This window comes from Podarcis pityusensis (assembly GCF_964106645.2).
Source record: "Podarcis pityusensis genome assembly, chromosome: 1".
In the NCBI taxonomy this organism is placed as follows: domain Eukaryota; kingdom Metazoa; phylum Chordata; class Lepidosauria; order Squamata; family Lacertidae; genus Podarcis; species Podarcis pityusensis.
The window spans coordinates 12448544-12468063 of NC_138028.1; the positions used below are offsets into that span (position 1 = coordinate 12448544).

Below are 19520 nucleotides of genomic sequence, written 5' to 3' on the forward strand. Positions count from 1 at the left end.
TGAACTTCATGTCTGCTGAAATGTCACCTGCTTTGATCTCAGGCTTGGTTACACTGACGTCTGGAAGAGCGATGTCAACCTTGGTTGCGCTGATGTCCACATCGACTTTGGGACCTTTGATCTCTGGTTTGGAAAAACCCATGCTGGGCATCTTGAACTTTGGCATGTGTATTTTCATTCCGCCACCCTCGATGCTGCCTTCTGCTTCAGGCACTTTAACACAGACCTCTGCCTCTGGAATTTCCACTTTTGCTTTGGGAACAGAGATGTCTGCCTCAACCTCTGGCAGCGAGACTCCCACTTGAGGAGTCTTTATTTTTGGAACCATGACGCTTGGCATTTTGACATCAGGCATTTTGATTTTGCCCTTCTCAGCGACCTCCAACTGCACACCAGGTGCCTTCATTTCAGTTGCGGGCAATTTCCCGTCAGTCTCGATGCCCACAGAGGGCAGAGTCACTTCCCCTTTCAGTTCTGGTTTGGAAACATCCACTTCCACAGAAGGTAAGGTAATTTCTCCCTCTGAAGCGGCTTTCCCTTTGGGACGTGACATTCCAAACTTGGGCATTTGGAATTTTGGCATCTTAAATTTACTGTCCGTGCCCTCCAGCTTAACTTCAATGCCACCTACATCATTATCAGTCGATGGTGCCTCAAGCTTTACGTCTGGAGCCTTCAGTTGCAAGGAAGCCTCCCCCTTTGGAAACTGTACGTCAGGTCCTGTAAACTTCATGTCTGCTGAAATGTCACCTGCTTTGATCTCAGGCTTGGTTACATTGATGTCTGGAAGAGCAATGTCAACCTTGGGTGCGCTGATGTCCACATCGACTTTGGGACCTTTGATTTCTGGTTTGGAGAAACCCATGCTGGGCATCTTGAACTTTGGCATGTGTATTTTCATCCCTCCACTCTCGATTCTCCCTTCTGCTTCAGACACCTTAACAGAGACCTCTGTCTCTGGAATTTCCACTTTTGCTTTGGGAGCAGAGATGTCTGCTTCAACCTTGGGCAGTGAGACTCCCACTTGAGGAGGTTTTATTCTTGGGACCTTGACGCTTGGCATTTTGACATCAGGCGTTTTGATTTTGCCCTTCTCAGCGACCTCCAACTCCACACTAGGTGCCTTCATTTCAGCTCCGGGCAATTTCACATCAGTCTCGATGCCCACAGAGGGCAGGGTCACTTCCCCTTTCAGTTCTGGTTTGGAGATTTCCACGTCCACAGAAGGTAAGATGATTTCTCCCTCTGCAGCGAGTTTATCTGTGGGAAGTGACATTCCAAACTTCGGCATTTGGAGTTTTGGCATCGTAAATTTACTGCCGGTGCCCTCCAGATTAGCTTCACCTACTGCAATATCAGCCGATTGTGCCTCCACCTTTAGGTCTGGAGCCTTCAGTTCTGTTCCAAATTTGGGCATTTGGAATTTTGGCATTTTAAACGTAGTGTCCATGCCCTCCTTCTTAATCTCAGCAGCACCCAGAGACATATCAGTTGATGGTGTCTCTAGTTGTATGTGTGGAGTTTTAAATTCCAAAGAAGCTTTGGCTGTCGGCATACGTATGTCAGTTGTTGCTATCATGACGTTTGAATCTTCTTCATTTTGATTAATTACTCCTTGGATGCCATCCATGTCTTTTTTTCCTTTTTCTGTTTGTTCGTTGTCCATTTGTAATTTTGTATACATTTTTTCTGTGGATCCCTTTTGCTTCTTTTTTCGTTGTTTTGGTGGTGTTAACTGTTTTATTTGTACATCTTGTATTTCACCTGTTTGCAATATAGGTTTTGTTATCTGTGTTGTTATCACTGTCGTTTCTGATTTTTTTGTGATGGCTTTGGATTTTGATTTCTTTTCTTTCGTTTTTTTAATTGTTAATTCAACTTCAGGGTATTTACCTGTATGGTATGGCAGTTCAAATTTTGTTTCCTTAACATCTTTTCTGGGTTCCTGTATTTCCTCCAGTTTTTTCTCTTTAGCCCGTGAAGTAGAATATTGCACTGTTATTAATTCTGGGATTTCCTGTGCAGTATCATTTTCATAGTCTGTGAGAGGTTTGACTTCGTATTTTGTCCTCTCCTCTGGTTCTTGTTTAGTTCTGTGCATCTTGAATCCAATACTGGGGAATCTTAGTTTCTTTTGACTTCCTCTTTTAACTTTTGCATGAATGTCTTCTGGCTGAAATTGTGATTCTGTGTCTGTGCTTGTTGGGGAAATATCCGGAATCGCATGTTCGTATGCATCTGACGTGCTACGAGATCTCCTTTGCCCCAGTATCTTTTTACCTTTTAATGACTGGAATTTTGGCCAGGAAAGTCTGTCCCTCTTGGATCTTTTTGGTCTTCCAACTCTTTGTTTTACAATTAAGTCTGCTTTATCTTCTTCTGTGAATGTCTTTTCTGATGTTTCCAGTGCTTCCTTCCCCTGAGAAATAGAATTTCCAAAATAAATGGTTGTAGTACTTATTACGTATGTATTTAATCCCCACCCCTTTGCATCTTCGAAATTGTTGAAAGCAATGTACATCAGAATGTTTAAATGAATAAATAGCAACAAGAAACCCCAAAACGATAAAACATACTAAATTAACAGAGAGACTTGGGCTGTGTACACATTACCAGCTTAAAACACAGTGGGATGATTTCCCTCTGCTTCATTTCAAATCACATTTGGACATCATCGCACACATCAGCATGGTTGGGTGTATTTCCCTTTAATAATAATAATTTTTATTAAAGCTTTTTCATAATAAAGGTAAAAGATAAAGGGACCCCTGACCATTAGGTCCAGTCGTGACCAACTCTGGGGTTGCGGCGCTCATCTCACTTTATTGGCCAAGGGAGCCGGCGTACAGCTTCCGGGTCATGTGGCCAGCAAGACTAAGCCGCTTCTGGCGAACCAGAGCAGCGCACGGAAACGCCGTTTACCTTCCCGTCAGAGTGGTTCCTATTTATCTACTTGCACTTTTGACGTGCGTTCGAACTGCTAGGTTGGCAGGAGCTGGGACTGAGCAACGGAAGCTCACCCCGTGGCAGGGATTCGAACCACCGACCTTCTGATCGGCGAGTCCTAGGCTCTGTGGTTTAACCCACTGTGCCACCGGCGTCCCTTTTTTTCATAATACAATGAGATAAAAGGTTGGATGTTTTTCCAAGTCTCCCATTGCCTGCCCACATCAGTGAGTGGAGAGGGGGCATGGATGTCATCATATGGCTTACATTTTCAAATCAGACTGAAGCTGGTTAGGGAGAAAACACATCAAAATGCGCTATTTCTCAGGGAACTACAGGACAGATGTGACTTGTAGCCAACGTTGTGCATGCACGGCTTCACAAACCAGTGCTGGGAGGTCGCTGGAAGCAGAGCAAACAGGAGTGTGCACGAGTCTCCAAAACAACTGATTCACATTCCATAAAAGCCTCATGCTTCCGGGAATGTAAAAAGGTAAAGGGACCCCTGACCATTAGGTTCCTCTAGCAATTCAAGGTGACAAACACTTGCTGAAAAATATCATGTAGATAATACAACTTACTCAATTTTGCAGTCTTTTCCCATTCCCCAGTGATGTACCCCTCCTGAAACCTAGATGCAATGTTCCTAGCCGCTACGACACAGTGTGAAGCTGTTATTAAGAGAAGGTGTACTCCCTTGTGAAAATTAATTGAAACAAAGCATGTTTTCTATCTTACTCGTAATCCTGTACTTAAAACAAACACGAAAAATGAGTTGGTCATAATGGTGTCGGAAGCCTACAGCCAATAGAAGGAATAATGTGCTCGCCACAATATACTGAGGTTCTACGAAAGAGAGTTATTGCAGAGCTGGAAAAAAACATATCCTGATGGTACTGGGATATTGCAGCAGGACCTAGCCCCCTGTCACACATTGAAAGTGGTGAAGAAATTCATGACAGAGCAGCAAATACAGGTACTTGATTGGCCAGGGAATTCCCTGGACGTAAATCCCATTGAGAACTTGTGGGCTATATGCAAAAGTCGCCTCCGTGCTGTAGACTGTACGACTATGGAGCAGCTCATTCAGGTGCTGATTCATGTGTGGTACAGGGATCCGAAAATCAACAGTGACTGTTCGAAACTAGTAGACTCCATGCCAAACCGTGTTCAAATGCTGCTTAAAAATAGTGGAGGTCATATCCGTTACTAATGTGAGTTTTCTACATGTATATGTGAGTTTTGTACAATAAACTACATTGTTTGTTTCAATTAATTTGCGCAAGGGTGTATAAGCCTACCCTCTGTAAGAGGACCTTGGTCTTGCATCCTTGCATCTCACAACTGGAGTGTGCATTGTGTTCCATAGGTCACCACAACCTATATTTATAGGAGACCTGCTCTGCTCCAGAGGAAGAACTGAGTGGGGAAATAAAAAAATCCTTCCAGTAGCACCTTTAAGACCAACTAAGTTAGTTCTTGGTATGAGCTTTCGTGTGCAAGCACACTTCTTCAGATACACTGAAACAGAAGTTGCCAGATCCTTCTATATAGTGAGAAGGTGGGGAGGGGTATTACTCAGAAGGGTGGTGGGAATGGGAGATTGGCAGATAGCTGAGATGAGCCTGCTGACGACTCTTAACGACTGTAATAGGTCTTACAGGAAAAGGCAAGGGGTGAGAAGGTGAGAAATGGCTTAGTCATGTATAATGGGATAAGAATCCAATGTCTTTGTTCAAACCAGGTCTCTCCATGGTTTTAAGTTGAAAACCATGGAGAGACCTGGTTTGAACAAAGACATTGGATTCTTATCCCATTATACATGACTAAGCCATTTCTCACCTTCTCACCCCTTGCCTTTTCCTGTAAGACCTATTACAGTCGTTAAGAGTCGTCAGCAGGCTCATCTCAGCTATCTGCCAATCTCCCATTCCCACCACCCTTCTGAGTAATACCCCTCCCCACCTTCTCACTATATAGAAGGATCTGGCAACTTCTGTTTCAGTGTATCTGAAGAAGTGTGCTTGCACACGAAAGCTCATACCAAGAACTAACTTAGTTGGTCTTAAAGGTGCTACTGGAAGGATTTTTTTATTTTGACTATGGCAGACCAACACGGCTACCTATCTGTGAGTGGGGAAAGACTTTCTGCAGGCAATGGCTTTTCCACCTGCCTTGTCGCAACCTCCATCCCAAAGAGCCTTTCCCAGACCATGACAGCAGAAACAGCTGGGAAGAGAGGAGTTCAGGGATAGTTTTTTAAAAACTAAGTTGTGTGTCCTTGTTTCTCAGTTTGACCCTTTTACATGGTTTTGTGCGTCTGCTGTTATTTTATGCATTTGCTGTTACTTTATTGATTATCGATTAGTAATTCTTTATTGGAATTGATAAGTGTAAACCGTTAAATTATTATCTGCTGACGTTTAATTTTACCATTTACTATTGGATTATTGAATAGTGCTTTGTCTGATATAAATTTCTTATTTTAAAGTTATTGTGACTTTTTTTATGTACTATAGAATCTGATTGTTACTATTAATGCTTGATGTTTTATTATTATTTATTTGTGTGTTGGAAGCCACCTGAGGCAACCTGAGGTGGGGTATAAATAAAAATATTACTATTATATATTATTATATATATAGGCCATCTGCATATTCCTGCATTGCAGGGGGTTGGACTAGATAACCCTGGGGGTCCCTTCCAGCTCTACAATTCAATGTTTCTAACACAATCATATTAGGATGTCTGCTCTGCACAATGTCAGAAATACGCCCTTAGTGTGGCAGCATGGAACTTCCTCCAGTTACCAGACAGGTCTGGTTTTTATTGTCTTTTTTTTGTGCCAGCTGAAGGATTTCCTCTTTCCGCAAGCCTTTTAAGTGGAAGTTTTCATTCCAATTGGTATTTGAATTTATTTGGAATCGCTTTCTATGTGCAATTGTTTAAATTGCTTTTATATAAGCAATTGTTTCAACTGTCTTTACGTAACCAGCTGTTCTGTTTGTGGCTTTTATCGTATCGTGAAATTGCTTTGAGATGCTTCATAGGAAGCGATTAATTGGGGGGGGGGGTACTTCTGCTCCAAAGAAGTGTCCTTAGGCACCATACTAATATGCCAGTTCTCTTCAGCTTGTCAAGTGCTGTGATTCACCTGAAACGTGAAGCTGCTGACAGGAGGCCTGTTTCTCAACCCCTTAACCTGGGGATCGGGCCTAGCATTACAGCAGCTGACCACACACAAACAGAACAGGAGTAGGCTCTGTCTCCTCAGAAAACAAAATGCTGTCAGCAGCACTGATGAGGCCAGGGCTCCACTCCACTTTGGTGCAAAAGGCTAAGACGTTGGATGATGCGAGTTGGTGTGGCTGAAATGCTTTTACTCGCATGCATCAGCAAAAGGTTGATGCTAGACTGGGGACTCAGCTATACAGCTGCAAATAAAACATTTTAAGTGCACTATACAAATGTGACACTAGATGGCGACAGTGAGCTATGGCAAATTCAATGTATTTTTTTCCCCAAAAACTTTTTTTAAAAAACCCAACAACAAACGTTTTCACAGCATTTTTTAAATACGTGTGCAGATTCCACCTGGCTTTCGGCATCATTCTTGCCCTCCGGTTACAATATTCCTCTGCAATTTCGACGTAGCAACTATTGCAGAGTTTTCTACAATTTATTTCCTCTCATTGGTTCCAGAAACGCAGCCACCAACTCTATTTTAACAAATTACATGTGCAGCAAACATTATACAGACTGTATTTTGAAACTTTTTCATATTCTCCCAGTGTGCTACCCTTGCTGTTGTGGCGGCACGAGGTTGCCATTCTGTGATTGGACTTGCGTTACTTGTTGAACGGTTCATTTATCCAGTCTGTATAACGTTTACATTGTTAAGATAGAATTGTACATTTATCCACTCAAAGGTTTACAGTGTCTCCAGGCTTTGTCTTGGCACCTTAATATGTTTGTTGTTTGAATGGTTACAAGTCTATCTCTATTCTAGCTATTATTCTAGTAAATTTGGTTTTATACTTATAAGCCAGTTTGTGGTGTTGTTTTGTTTTATTATTGTCACCACATTTAATACTTTGGATAAAAATGTAGCCTGCTATACAAAGAGCCATGTTCCTCATCAAAGTATGTCTATGGCCGCCCCCACATTTACCTCAGGCCCTGTCTACTGCTAGCCTGTGTCCCTCAGGAAGTTGTCCATGAAGGAAAGTTGTCCTTGGGCTTAAAAATACCCCCTTTATGTATCTGTTTTATTTATAAAAGTATTTACATACTACCCTCCCATGAAACATCAGGTCAGTGTACAGCAATATAAACACATTAAAAAAGTAGTAATCCTCACCCCCAAAAAACATTTAAACGACTGGCTGCTCGAGAAACATGTAAACAGCTGCATGGGCCTATTGGTATTAAAAAGTCTTCAAGACATTAACTAGGCCTTTGGTTCATCTGACACATCCTATGTCCTTTTAAAATGTGTTTTTTTGTGCGTGGAGGGGGGGGATATTGGGTTGTTTTTATTTTTACTATGTATTTTGTGGTTTTATATCTTGATTTTATTCTGCGAACCGCCCTGAGGACCCCCCCCCCCCGGTATAGGACGGTATAAAATTCAATAAATTATAATAAAAAGACGCCCGACAACCCAGTGTGTGTGTGTGTGTGTACATACACAGAGAGAGAGAGAGAGAGAGAGAGAGAGAGAGAGAGAGAGAGATTTCACCCTATTCTGACAGGCTTTCTGCATTCTTACAGAAACTGAAGAAAACACACAAAAAGGGCTTCAACAATTCAATGCCTCAAAGGCCGCATCCCCTCAAATTTCACTTCCACTAAAAAAAAACACACCCCTGAAGGTTGGATCCAGAGACAGATGAGTGGGTGTTAGTTTGCATGATGGAGGTTTCTTGGCTCACTGTTGGAGAAATGTGTGGTGCAGCAATGGAGTAGAGAGGTGCAGCAGTGGGGTTGAAAAAATTGTGATAATTTGACAGGGCTACCTTGGTCTAGCAGAAATGCCTTTCTGTTTGCCCAATATATCGCCGGATCTAGACCACTGTCCTAAAATTACACAAGCGATGGTCAGTTTAATACCTCCCCCAAGATCCATGCCTTGATCTGAAGTGTAATTTTACAGATGTGCATTACCTGACTCATTTTTTCTTTTTTGGATTGCGTTGCAAAATGCATTGTTTCAAGATCTTCCTTCCTGGCGAGCTTTCTTTTGAGGTTGAACTGTACTTTGTACGGCTCGGAATACTGCAGAATCTTGAGGGCATCTTCATATTTGATATTATCGAAAAAGATCGTGGCATTTAGAAGCTGATCACCTGTGAAAAGAGGCAGCAGAAACTAATTGGGTATCAAAATATCGGGCTCATTAATTAGATGCCTTGTTTATGCAAAGACACCTATCAACAATAGCAAACACCCTACCCACCCACCCACCCACGTGGGCCATAGCTGTTAACTTTTCCCTTTTCTTGCAAGGAATCCTATTCAGAATAAGGGAATTTCCATTTAAAAAAGGGAAACGTTGACAGCTATGATGTGGCCATTTCTAAATCCGTTGAAAAGGAGCCTGTTGTACCATTAAAAAACACATATTCTAGTGTCTTGATTCAACAACCTGCTCATGAAAATATTTACAAAGCATATCTCCCAGAATTAAATGCTAGTATTGACATCTTGCATAGAATTTCCAGTTACAGTAATTCTGCATGGACACCGGAGCTCTCCTTCCTGCAAGAAATCAGGTCATATGATGGAAATAACAAGCATCCCAAACTTGTGCATGCAGAATTGTGGCCAAGCTGGTTTTCAGAGAGATCTTCAGATAATCCTTCAGCACGGGCACTTTATGCATGCATTCACAAAACCAGGTTGCAAGTGAACATCAAACAGGTTGTTGTCTCAGGTGTGTGTGGGGATCACCCCGGAGTACAAAACTACTGTATCTGATCATTTGAATTGTCCCTTAGGTTGTGTGAGCATTCATGAGCAGGATTTTATTTGTACAGTTGTTGTTTTTTTACAGATTCTAAGCCCTCCAGCTACAGCTGGTTATCCGTCAAGATAATTTTAGATCATAGCCAATTGACTAAGACTGCAGTCCTATACCAGCTTGCCTGGGAGTAAGGCCTATTGAATTCAATAGGGCTTACTTCTAGGTAGATATTTATAGGATTGCACTTTAAGTAGGTTAGTCCCGGCTCTTCTCCTTTTATTTGTTCAGCCATTTGTTTAAAAAAGAGAAAGCCCACTTTCTCCTCCTCTACAGTTTCCAATGTGCTTTTAAAAAAAAGTTTGCATGAATTTGACCAACATTTCAATTAACTTTTTTATTAGGTTAATAATAATAATAATAATAATAATAATAATAATAATAATAATTTATACCCCACCCATCTGGCCAGGTTTCACTTTCGTAGCTAATTTTACTAAAATAAATGTGACATTAGACCATACTGTACCTTCTCTCAGACTGAATAACTTCGATGCTGGGGACTCTTTGAGCACTTGCTTCACAAATAATCCTTCAGTTCCTCCACCAGCCACACTAAATCCACTTGCACCAGATTCGACTTCCGTTTGTAAGGTAACCTCCATAGATTCCTAGTTGGACCAAAAAGTACATTATCAAAACTCATTTCATTGAAGACTTCAACCCCTTCCTGTCATAACATCGGTAAACATCAGCTGATGGGTGGTTGCATGGAAGGCGCACTTCTGTACATTGTGTAGATTTACAAAAGCTTCTAGAATGTTCTAGCCCCTGAAAGGCTAAAAAGTTTCCTTATCCAGGTTTTAAACCAAAACAGAACTCTAACTGCATCTCAAGTAAGTAGTCTCTCATCCAGAGATAGTAGCATGACTATTACAATGCTCTGAATATTATTAAATTTGGCTCCTTTTGAAAAACGAATGTTCACTTAGGTGTACAATGGGTATATTCAATATCATTCTTCGCAGCTCCAGCATATCCTGTTTCGTTTCACAGGTGTGGCTGCTCTACAGCAAATTAATTGAACCCCAAGGTAACTTGGGTAAACAGTTTGATTGATTGTGAAAAGTCTACCTGGAGATCTTCCCACACAATTTGGTTTCAGCCTGACATTATACTGAATAGTTGAAACTCTTGGCATCCAGAAAACAGCAAACTACACTGTCAACTGTGGAACTGCTGGGCTTATTTGCACATACTCAGAGTCAACATAAAGGTTTTCTGGGTAGAGTGTTTTCCAGTTTCAGATGACTTCCAAGGGGGAAAGTGGCCATGTCTCTTCCCATCCCATTGCAAGCAACACCAAAATAAACTATGCGGAAAAGAAAACATTGTAGAATAAATAATGCAAATATTGGTTGCAGAATCCATCATTGTTTGGATGTCCTGGACATAGATATTTTATTATTATTCTTAGCATGGAGTACAACAGAGCCCTGGATATGTATACGTAGAATCTTCAGCGCTGCGTCAAGTGAGAATCTGTGGGTGGGGACTTTGGTCTATAGGCTGGTTCACACAGGCAGTGAGGCTTGAATGCATATTTCAGGCACACACCCACACCATGTGTAGACCGAGTTGTGTGAGTGCGTACCTATCTGCGGGGATCTGTACATGCATATTTTCCAAACATACAACTTACACACACCCAAGACTTGCATGGACTGGCCCTCTGTGGCTTCGCAAACTGGAACCAGTTTGGGAAGTATTCTTTGGCAAGTAACAGTTAAAGCTTGTATTTGTAAATCTGTGGTTGCATTCCCTTCCAGGGACAGGTATCAATGAGAAGATCATTCGGTTTGAAGAGCTCCGAAACAATGCTCTTCTGTACAGAAGGGCGTACCTGGTGTTTATCAGACACCTTAAGCTCACCTGTGAATCACTCATTTTGATAGAAGAATCCCGTCTTTGTCTGTTCTCTATATCTTGCTGAAGCTGCAAACAGAGGTGTAATTTTTAAGTAAGCTAAAATGGATTTGCACAGATCATGCCAAACTTCTCACACATCTGTCATTCTGTAGTCTCACTAGCTATTTTTCTGTGGTGGGAGTGGCACTGCAGTTAACAATAGCTGGACAATTCATTTCAAGGGTTCTGAAATATGCGATAATCAGTTATCTGCACACATTATCACCTCTCTTCAGACTTCAAAGGTATATATGTATGTGTGTGTGTGTACATACCCAAACACAGGGACCAGGGAAAAACCCCTATTTATTCACATTTATCTACTGCATTTCATTCAAGGATCATAGGGCAGTTTACAGTATAAGAACACAAAAATACATAACATAATAGCACAGAGAACAGTAAGTTTAGTTTAAAAGGCCCTACATTGTTTAATTAGCCAAAGATTTGGGTGGGTGAAGAGGCACATGGTACCTAAAGATATGCAATGAAGGTGTAATTAAGCAGTATATGAATTGTCAAAAATAAATAGTACATAAAATGCAAATAAACTATAGGGCCATTTTGTCACCAGGCAAATACACTTTTATTTGCTCAGATTTTCCAGCTGGCCATATATGCTTGGTTTCAATGGTTTTATCTAGGGCAGGGCCAAAGTACTCAGCCAAGTATTTGGCCAAGTGAGGGATGGCTTATCTTTATAATCATGGTGATTAAGGTCTCACTACCACCACTCTTTCCTTGCAGGGCTTAGCTGCCTTAATGGTCCATTGGCTTTCCCTCTAGAATTTGGGACAACACGATGTCATTATGTAGTGTCTTGCATGGGGCATTCTTTGGGGAAAGAACAGGTGGTTCTCTCCACGGCCAACTGATGCCAGTTTTGCCTTTAACTTCAAAGGGCTAAGGAAGCCATTGTCTCGATGGTCCAAAAGAACTGAGAATTTGACACTAGCAAAACAGTGAAAGACAAAATCCCATTGTGTCCCGTCTTGCCTTTTTGTTAAAATATTCATCTTCTATGCAATACTCATAAACAGGAGAGGATCCTTGTGGTCTTGGTCGTATGTTTTCAGTTGTCACTTCGTCAACCTGTAGGAGTGGAACAACAACAGAGTTTAGCATAGAATTGTAGAGTTGGAAAGGAACCCAATGCAGGAATCTCAACTGAAGCATCCATGACAGATGGCCATCCAACCTCTGCTTAAAAACCCCCAATGAAGGGAGGCAGTCTCAAGGGAGCCCCTTCCACCATCGACAGGTACCCCCTATTCAATATTACTCGATGAACAATGGATGCTTCCACTTTGAAGAGTTTAAATCAGGGCCAAGGATCTGGTGCATGGTAGGTTTTTTCTAGCCTGCATCCCTTCCTTCCCAGTCCCGGTTTCTCCTCCTAGCCTCTACCCCCAAGGTCACTCTATTCCTCTGACAGCCCACTGTGTTTTTGCAATGGGTGCTGATGAAGACGAGCCTCTTTCTTGGTGCCCAGCACAGAAGCCAGACATTTCCAGAGAAAAGGTGGCAAAAAGAGAGCTTAAGGTATCCCTGTAAAAAAATTCCTTCCTGTAGCACCTTAAAGACCAACTAAGTTAGTTCTTGGTATAAGCTTTCGTGTGCATGCACACTTCTTCAGATACACAGGTATCCCTGTTCACTTTTGGCTGCAGCTCTATCCACCCTTAGCTCTCTCCCTCCCCCCCATTTGCTCCCCCCCCCCATTTTTCCTGATGGAATGTGGCCACTGGCTTAAAAAATGTTCCCCATCCCTAATTTAAGCAGAGGAAGCAGCAGAGGAAGGGAATCCTTTGAAATCATTGCATCACCTTCCCCCCAGCGAAATGTGACAAAACTAAAAAAAGAGTTAGATGCGTATCTGTAAAGGAGTGGCAGTAAAACCAGGATCAAAGGTGGTATGCCTGTGAATGACATTTCCTGGGGGCAAACAGTGGGAGAGGCCATAAGCCTTCATACCAGCACTGTGAGTTTTTAAGAGTCATTTGCTCGGCCACTGACATAACGGTGGATTTTTCAGTTGATCCAGCAGGACTCTTCGGACATACCTAACTTCTTCTTTTTCCACAGCCAAAATTTTCAAATCGACTATGCAAACCATTATTTATTACATATAACTGGGGCTGCTGCCTCTATTCGCCAACCTCACCTACTCACCAATCCCTTTGCCAACCCCACACTTTTCTCACACCACTCCTCCTTTACAACTGACAAAAAACCTTTTATTTTACACCTCATCCAATCCTGTGTCTATCCCTTCACAGCTCAACCCAAGCCCCTCGCACTTTTAAACAAGTGTGCTGTATGATGCAGCGCAGGTAAAATCCCACCAGCCATCTTCATTTGCCCAGAGGCAAATATGCACCATGGGCTTTAGCCCTGAGTATTTTTAAGTACAAAAAGGGACACGGGTGGCGCTGTGGGTTAAACCACAGAGCCTAGGACTTGCCGATCAGAAGGTTGGCGGTTCGAATCCCCGCAACGGGGAGAGCTTCCGTTGCTCTGTCCCTGCTCCTGCCAACCTAGCAGTTTGAAAGCACGTCAAAGCGCAAGTAGATAAATAGGTACCGCTCCAGCGGGAAGGTAAACGGCGTTTCCGTGCGCTGCTCTGGTTTGCCAGAAGCGGCTTAGTCATGCTGGCCACATGACCTGAAAGCTGTACGCCGGCTCCCTTGGCCAATAAAGCGAGATGAGCACTGCAACCCCAGAGTCGGCCGCGACTGGACCTAATGGTCAGGGGTCCCTTTACCTTTATCTTTACTATTTTTAAGTACCAGGCAGTCATATCCCAATTTTTAGGTTTCTGCTCTGGGTTACTTTTAATATGGACTGGAGACTTTCAAATAAAATTGCATATTCTATTCCAGTTCAGGGTGTAAAAGGGAGTCAGTATGGTTTGTGAATTAAACTCAGGCTTTAGTTTGACTTCTTGTTCTTTTTGGCTCCTGTCGTAAAGGAAAAGATGCTGAGAAATCTCAGTGGTGGCTGCAAAACTGTTTGGTGTTACTCACAGAGTCATCTTCTGCATCAGCCTCGCCGTCAGCCTCAGTGTCTTCTGGTCTGAGTTGTCTCCCCGAAGCTGGAATGATCAAACAAGCCATCAAACAATTGTCCCACCCACAGGAGTGAAAAACAAAGGCTATTAACCTCATAATAGATATGGAATTGAAATATGCCCCAAAACCAAAGCAACGTGGTCCTGATCCACCTGTGGGCACCATGGGCAACTACTCAAGTATAATACCAGGTGGCCCTCATACACTCGTTGAATGCAACATGTGAACACTGCTTTCTGTCCGAACGGTGCCTGCTTTTTAAAATAAAATCATCATCGTCTTCTATTTATATCCTGCCCTCCCCGGCTGAAGTCGGGCTCAGGGTGGCTAACATCAGATATATAACATTGGTATAAAATCAATAATTAAATTACCTCCTAAAAACAGGTCAAAATCAAATTAAAGTCTAATTAGATGGCTTTCCACAAGGTTAGGGTTGGGAACAGTAAGTGCTCAATTAAATTAAAAATTAAATGAACAATTTAAAAAAATGAAATTGAGAAATGTTGACTTTTCAGATAGTTAACCCGTTCACACCCGGCCAGACAAAAACCCAAGATTGGACACTTCTGTGCTCCTGGGCAGCGTCAAGTGAGAACAGAGGAGAAAAATGACAGACCATCCCATCTGGAAGAGCTCACTTTAAATCCAGTTCCAGGGATTTACATCTCAAAGCAAACAGAGTCATTCGGGTCCACAGATAAGGATTTCTCTGAAGTGCAAAGCCTGGGAGAATTTAGAGGGTTATGTCAATTTGTTGTTTTTGTAAAAAATTCATTAAAAACTTAATTTAAAAACCCCTAACTGTTGTACATAAAATGATATAACATATATATTTTTAGATGCCCTTTTTGCGTTGAGATTCGTAGAGACACCATTGATCCTTTGCTGAAGAGGTTCACCAATATTTCAGACAAGTCTAAACTTAATTCTCTCCTCTTAGGCAAAGATCATAAGACAACCTGGCTGGTAGCCAGATTCTGCGCCCAAATTTGTAGGCACAGATCATCCTCTAGAATAAAATAGCTTACTAGGGAAATGCTGAAGTTGCCCTTTGGGGCACCTCAGGGTCAATTTTTCACAGTAGCCCAAATCTCAGTTGTATGGGTGTATGTATATATCTCAATTTTAACTCATGAGCTATTGCTGCAATCTGCTCTGATTGTGTATTTTATCTTTATGAACACAGTTTTTATTGTGTTATGTTATGTGAGCTGGCCTTTGACCATAATAAATTATCTATCTACATAAAATGACATAAAACAATTATCAATGACATACAAATAAATTTAACAAAATAAAAACAAATCTATGTAACTAGTTTATATGTGCTCCTGATAGGTTGGCTGAAACAAATGACTTCTTGCCGACAAACAGTCAACGCAAGGAACGATGGCACATACAGCTTCCTGTACTGTACCAATGGTTTAGGTTGCAGCATTCTGGAAGACTCAAGGTTGGAAAGTGACTTGTTGGAAGACTTGTTGGAAAGTGAGAAAACAAATGGAAGGCACTGCCCATTCAGGGTTCTCTTGACTTGCTCTCTGAGAACCACTGACTGAAGCAAGCCTACACACCTCGGGGAATGCAGCTCTCCAGCGTGGACATGTTGAACTTCTTTGCTGTTTCCCTGGGACTGCAAAATCAGGAGATTTGACACGGGTGGCACTGTGAGTTAAACCACAGAGCCTAGGGCTTGCCAATCAGAAGGTCGGCGGTTTGAATCCCTGCGACGGGGTGAGCTCCCGTTGCTCGGTCCCTGCTCCTGCCACCTAGCAGTTTGAAAGCACGTCAAAGTGCAAGTAGATAAATAGGTACCGCTCCAGCAGGAAGGTAAACGGCATTTCCGTGCGCTGCTCTGGTTCGCCAGAAGTGGCTTAGTCATGCTGGCCACATGACCCGGAAGCTGTACACCGGCTTCCTCGGCCAATAAAGCGAGATGAGTACTGCAACCCCAGAGTCGACCACGACGGAACCTAATGATCAGGGGTCCCTTTACCTTTATGCAAGACAGGGATGGGGAAGGTTAGGTCCACATGTCTCTCTATCTGTTCCTAGCCACAGCCCTGCTTTGAACCCTCCTTGAGCGATTTAGCCGTACTACTATAGGACCTTGATCTCTGATGATGCTTTTTGCTTGCCGGGATGAAGGTCAGAGAGGCATGTGAGTGAAGAAGAAACTAGCCTGCTGTCCAAAGGTGAAAGTCACATTTGTTGCTCAGCCCCACTTTTCCCTCTGGCCCCTTCCACCAGCAGCATGTGGCCCCTGGGACGTTGCCCAGAACGGTTCCCTGTCTGCACCGGAGCTCAAGATACAAGGCTGGTGTGCTCTGGCTGGATCACAAATGGCACGGATTTGAGCTATTGATGAAACATCACGTGGGCTATCTACTCAGGGCCCAGCCATACTGTTGTTTAACGTGGATAGTAAGCTTCCTGACCTCTGGATTTTTTCATACTAGAGATACTATAAAAAGGACAGGGTATGAGAAAATATGGATTGAGAGAGGGGCAAATGTGGGAAGGCAGTGATTTGGAGGAGAAAGTAATATGGTCAACAGAGAGCTGGGAATCTTACAATGAAATGAACGGTATGGATGAATCTGTGGCATTTTCTTCCTGGTGAGTGGCTTTGCAGGACTGAATATGAATTGGTTTTCTCTATCAGCTGTGCTGTTCTGTGACTAAGCATCCTCACACCACAAGGGGCTCAAAAACAGGCTTCCGGAAATCAGAACGAACGAACGAACGAACGAACGAACGAACGAACCGCACATTGAGCAAATCTCGTTTCTTTTCCTATATACAGAATTACACGTAAAAACTCTCACTCTGGTTAGTCACTTTTCACCGCAGCCTACATTTCCAGAGTTTTCACTCCTTACATAAATCTCTGACAATTGATGCTTTGTGTCAACCTCCTTCTGAGAGGCATTGATGGAATTTGTGGTAGTAACTATTTCCAGTAGCCACTGGACTGCTTTCAAAACAAGGGAATAGTTTTGAAAGAAGTCTGTAGGCGTTAAGACAGATCAGAAGAACATTTAAATATCATAAGACTATCACACACGCACACCCACCCACCCACACACACAGAGAGACAGAGAGAAGACAAAAGGGGACATGTGTATATGCAGTATTTAAATGTTATCTCTTATTTAGATTGGAGTTGGGCAACCTGTAGCCCTCCAGATTTTTTATTTTGGACTACAAATCCTATAATCTCTGACAATTTACAATGTTTTCTGGGGTTGATGGGAACTGGAGTCCAACAACATCTGCAGGGCCACTTTGCAGAACTGAATGGCGAGCGAGATGTATGAATGTATATAATTGCTTTCTTTTCCCCAAGTGCATCATCTGGGATGAGCAATCTTTGGCTCTCTGTCTGCTAAATGTGCTGTCTCTGTGGTACGAAGAACACAAAAATAGTTTTCTCACTTGATGTCATCAACATCAATTTATTTTAATATCTTCTGCTTTCCCCAGAGTTCAGGGTCTTCAGCTCCAGTTACAAATGGAAGTAGCAACCTAATGCTATATTAAAATAGCACAAAACGCAACATTTGCATGAGCTCTTAGATCTTCAGTTACCAAAGCAAACCACAATGGACTTGCTTTCTGAAACTACAGTGTTCAAGAGACACCATTTAGAACATGTGATTCAGCTTATGCTAAACCATAATAAAAGCATTTTATAGTCTGGCAGCTACTTCAATGACCACCTCTCCCCATCAATCATAACCTCAGGCCCTTCTGTGTCCTTCCTCCATGACAGGTCCAGATGGTGACAATATAAGAACGAGTTTTTTTTGCAGTGGCTCCCCATTTGTGGCATGCTCTCCCCAAGGAGGCTTGTCTGGTGCCTTCATGATACATCTTTAGGAGCCAGACAAAAACATTCCCCTTCAACCAGACCTTTGGCGGATTAACAGACTATGTCCTTTAAAATGTGTTCATGGAAGGGATGGTGTAGTAATGGGTTTGTTTTGTTCTTGTTTTTATTATGTCCTTTGTGTTTTTATTTTGTATTATTTTTATGCTATGAACCTCCCTGGGATCTTTGGAAGAAGAGCGGTATACAAATTTAATAAAAATACATAAATACGATTAAAATGGGGGGAAATTGATGTTCTGTATTATAAGTCAGAAGTCTATGGCCCTTTAGATGTTCTGGGCTCAAAATTCCATCAGCCTTGGCCAGTATAGCTAATGGTCAAGGATGGTTGGAACTGCAGTACGGAAACATCTGCTGGGTCACAGGTCACTTCCACTCCCCATTTGTGGAAGACGGGGGTGGGGTGGGGTGGTGGTGATGGGGAAGCAGCACCGGTTTGTTTCTCCTTCCCCTCCCATTGGCAGGTATATGGCAACTTCTAATTGTGTTAAATCGAGGTGGGGCCACAATTGGTCTCCCAATCTCAACGATGTTTAGACATGTGCGTGGAACCTGGATGAAACATCTAAGGCTGCAATCTTATGCTTGCTTGCCTTCCTACCTACCTACCTGGGGGAAAGTTCCAATAAACTCAACAGGGCTTACTTGTGAGTGGATAGCTCTAGGATTGTGCCATAAGCAATTTAATGGGTACCCAAATGAGCTTTGGCAAGACAAGTAAAGTTTCACAGAGGGGCTTCTGTGCATCCCTTAGCTGTTGCCCGATTTCACCAAAAGTGAAAATCAGCTTGACTTTGGAGGCTCAGTCGCCATACTCCAGGTGTGGGGAACATTTGGCTTTCCAGATGTTACTGAGATGAGACTCCCATCATGGCCAACCATTGAGGGGGTAGTCCAGAAACATCTGGAGGGTCAAGGTACCCTCCTGTATAGATACCCCATCCTGTATAGATCACATTTTGCTATACAGTGGTACCTCAGGTTAAGTACTTAATTCGTTCCGGAGGTCCGTTCTTAACCTGAAACTGTTCTTAACCTGAAGCACCACTTTAGCTAATGGGGCCTCCTGCTGCCGTCACGCTGCCGGAGCACAATTTCTGTTCTCATCCTGAAGCAAAGTTCTTAACCTGAAGCACTATTTTTGGGTTAGCGGAGTCTGTAACCTGAAGCGTATGTAACCCGAGATACCACTGTATAGGTATCCCAAGGAACAGGGGTGTGGAACCTCAATCCCAGAACCAAATGTGATCTTCCATGCTCTCTATCTGGCCATTGGGACTCTCACACAGCCACACCTATTTCCAGGCCACATCTCTTCACTGGCCCTAATCCATGCCCTCTCAAACATTTTACTAGAATTTGTCTTTGAGCAATGATAACGCTTGGGTTGGGGATGGAGAAGTGTGTATGTGAGTAGAAACCTCTGAATTTTGTGTGGCTGAATCACAGTCTATTGTACAAGGGATACAGTCACATCCATTGTTCCACAAACTTTTGCCTCTGGCCCCACAAAAAGAGGGGAATGTGGACCCCAGGCTACAAAAATACTCCCTACTCCTGTTCTAGAAGCTTTGCAACTGTTGCTGGTAATTTGTTATTCAGAATTTGCTTCGCCTCTTTCCATCCTGCCACATTCCCAATGTATTAGCTGCACACTTGTGTCCATTGTTAACAG

General features: G+C 42.6%; 1 protein-coding gene across 1 annotated transcript in view; it reads right to left on the bottom strand.

Annotated features, from left to right (window-relative positions):
- The window catches only part of AHNAK2 (AHNAK nucleoprotein 2), a 33706-nt gene extending 19741 nt beyond the window's left edge, over nt 1–13965 (bottom strand). Inside the window, exons 1-6 of the mRNA XM_080981694.1 lie at nt 13903–13965; nt 11873–11968; nt 10841–10903; nt 9438–9579; nt 8113–8294; nt 115–2419 (exon numbers count right to left, since the gene is read on the bottom strand). Of these exons, the coding sequence (XP_080837820.1) occupies nt 115–2419; nt 8113–8294; nt 9438–9579; nt 10841–10855 (2644 nt within the window). The 5' untranslated portion in view covers nt 10856–10903; nt 11873–11968; nt 13903–13965. The remainder of the gene's footprint in view (nt 1–114; nt 2420–8112; nt 8295–9437; nt 9580–10840; nt 10904–11872; nt 11969–13902) is intronic.
- Between the last annotated feature and the right edge of the window lie 5555 nt (nt 13966–19520).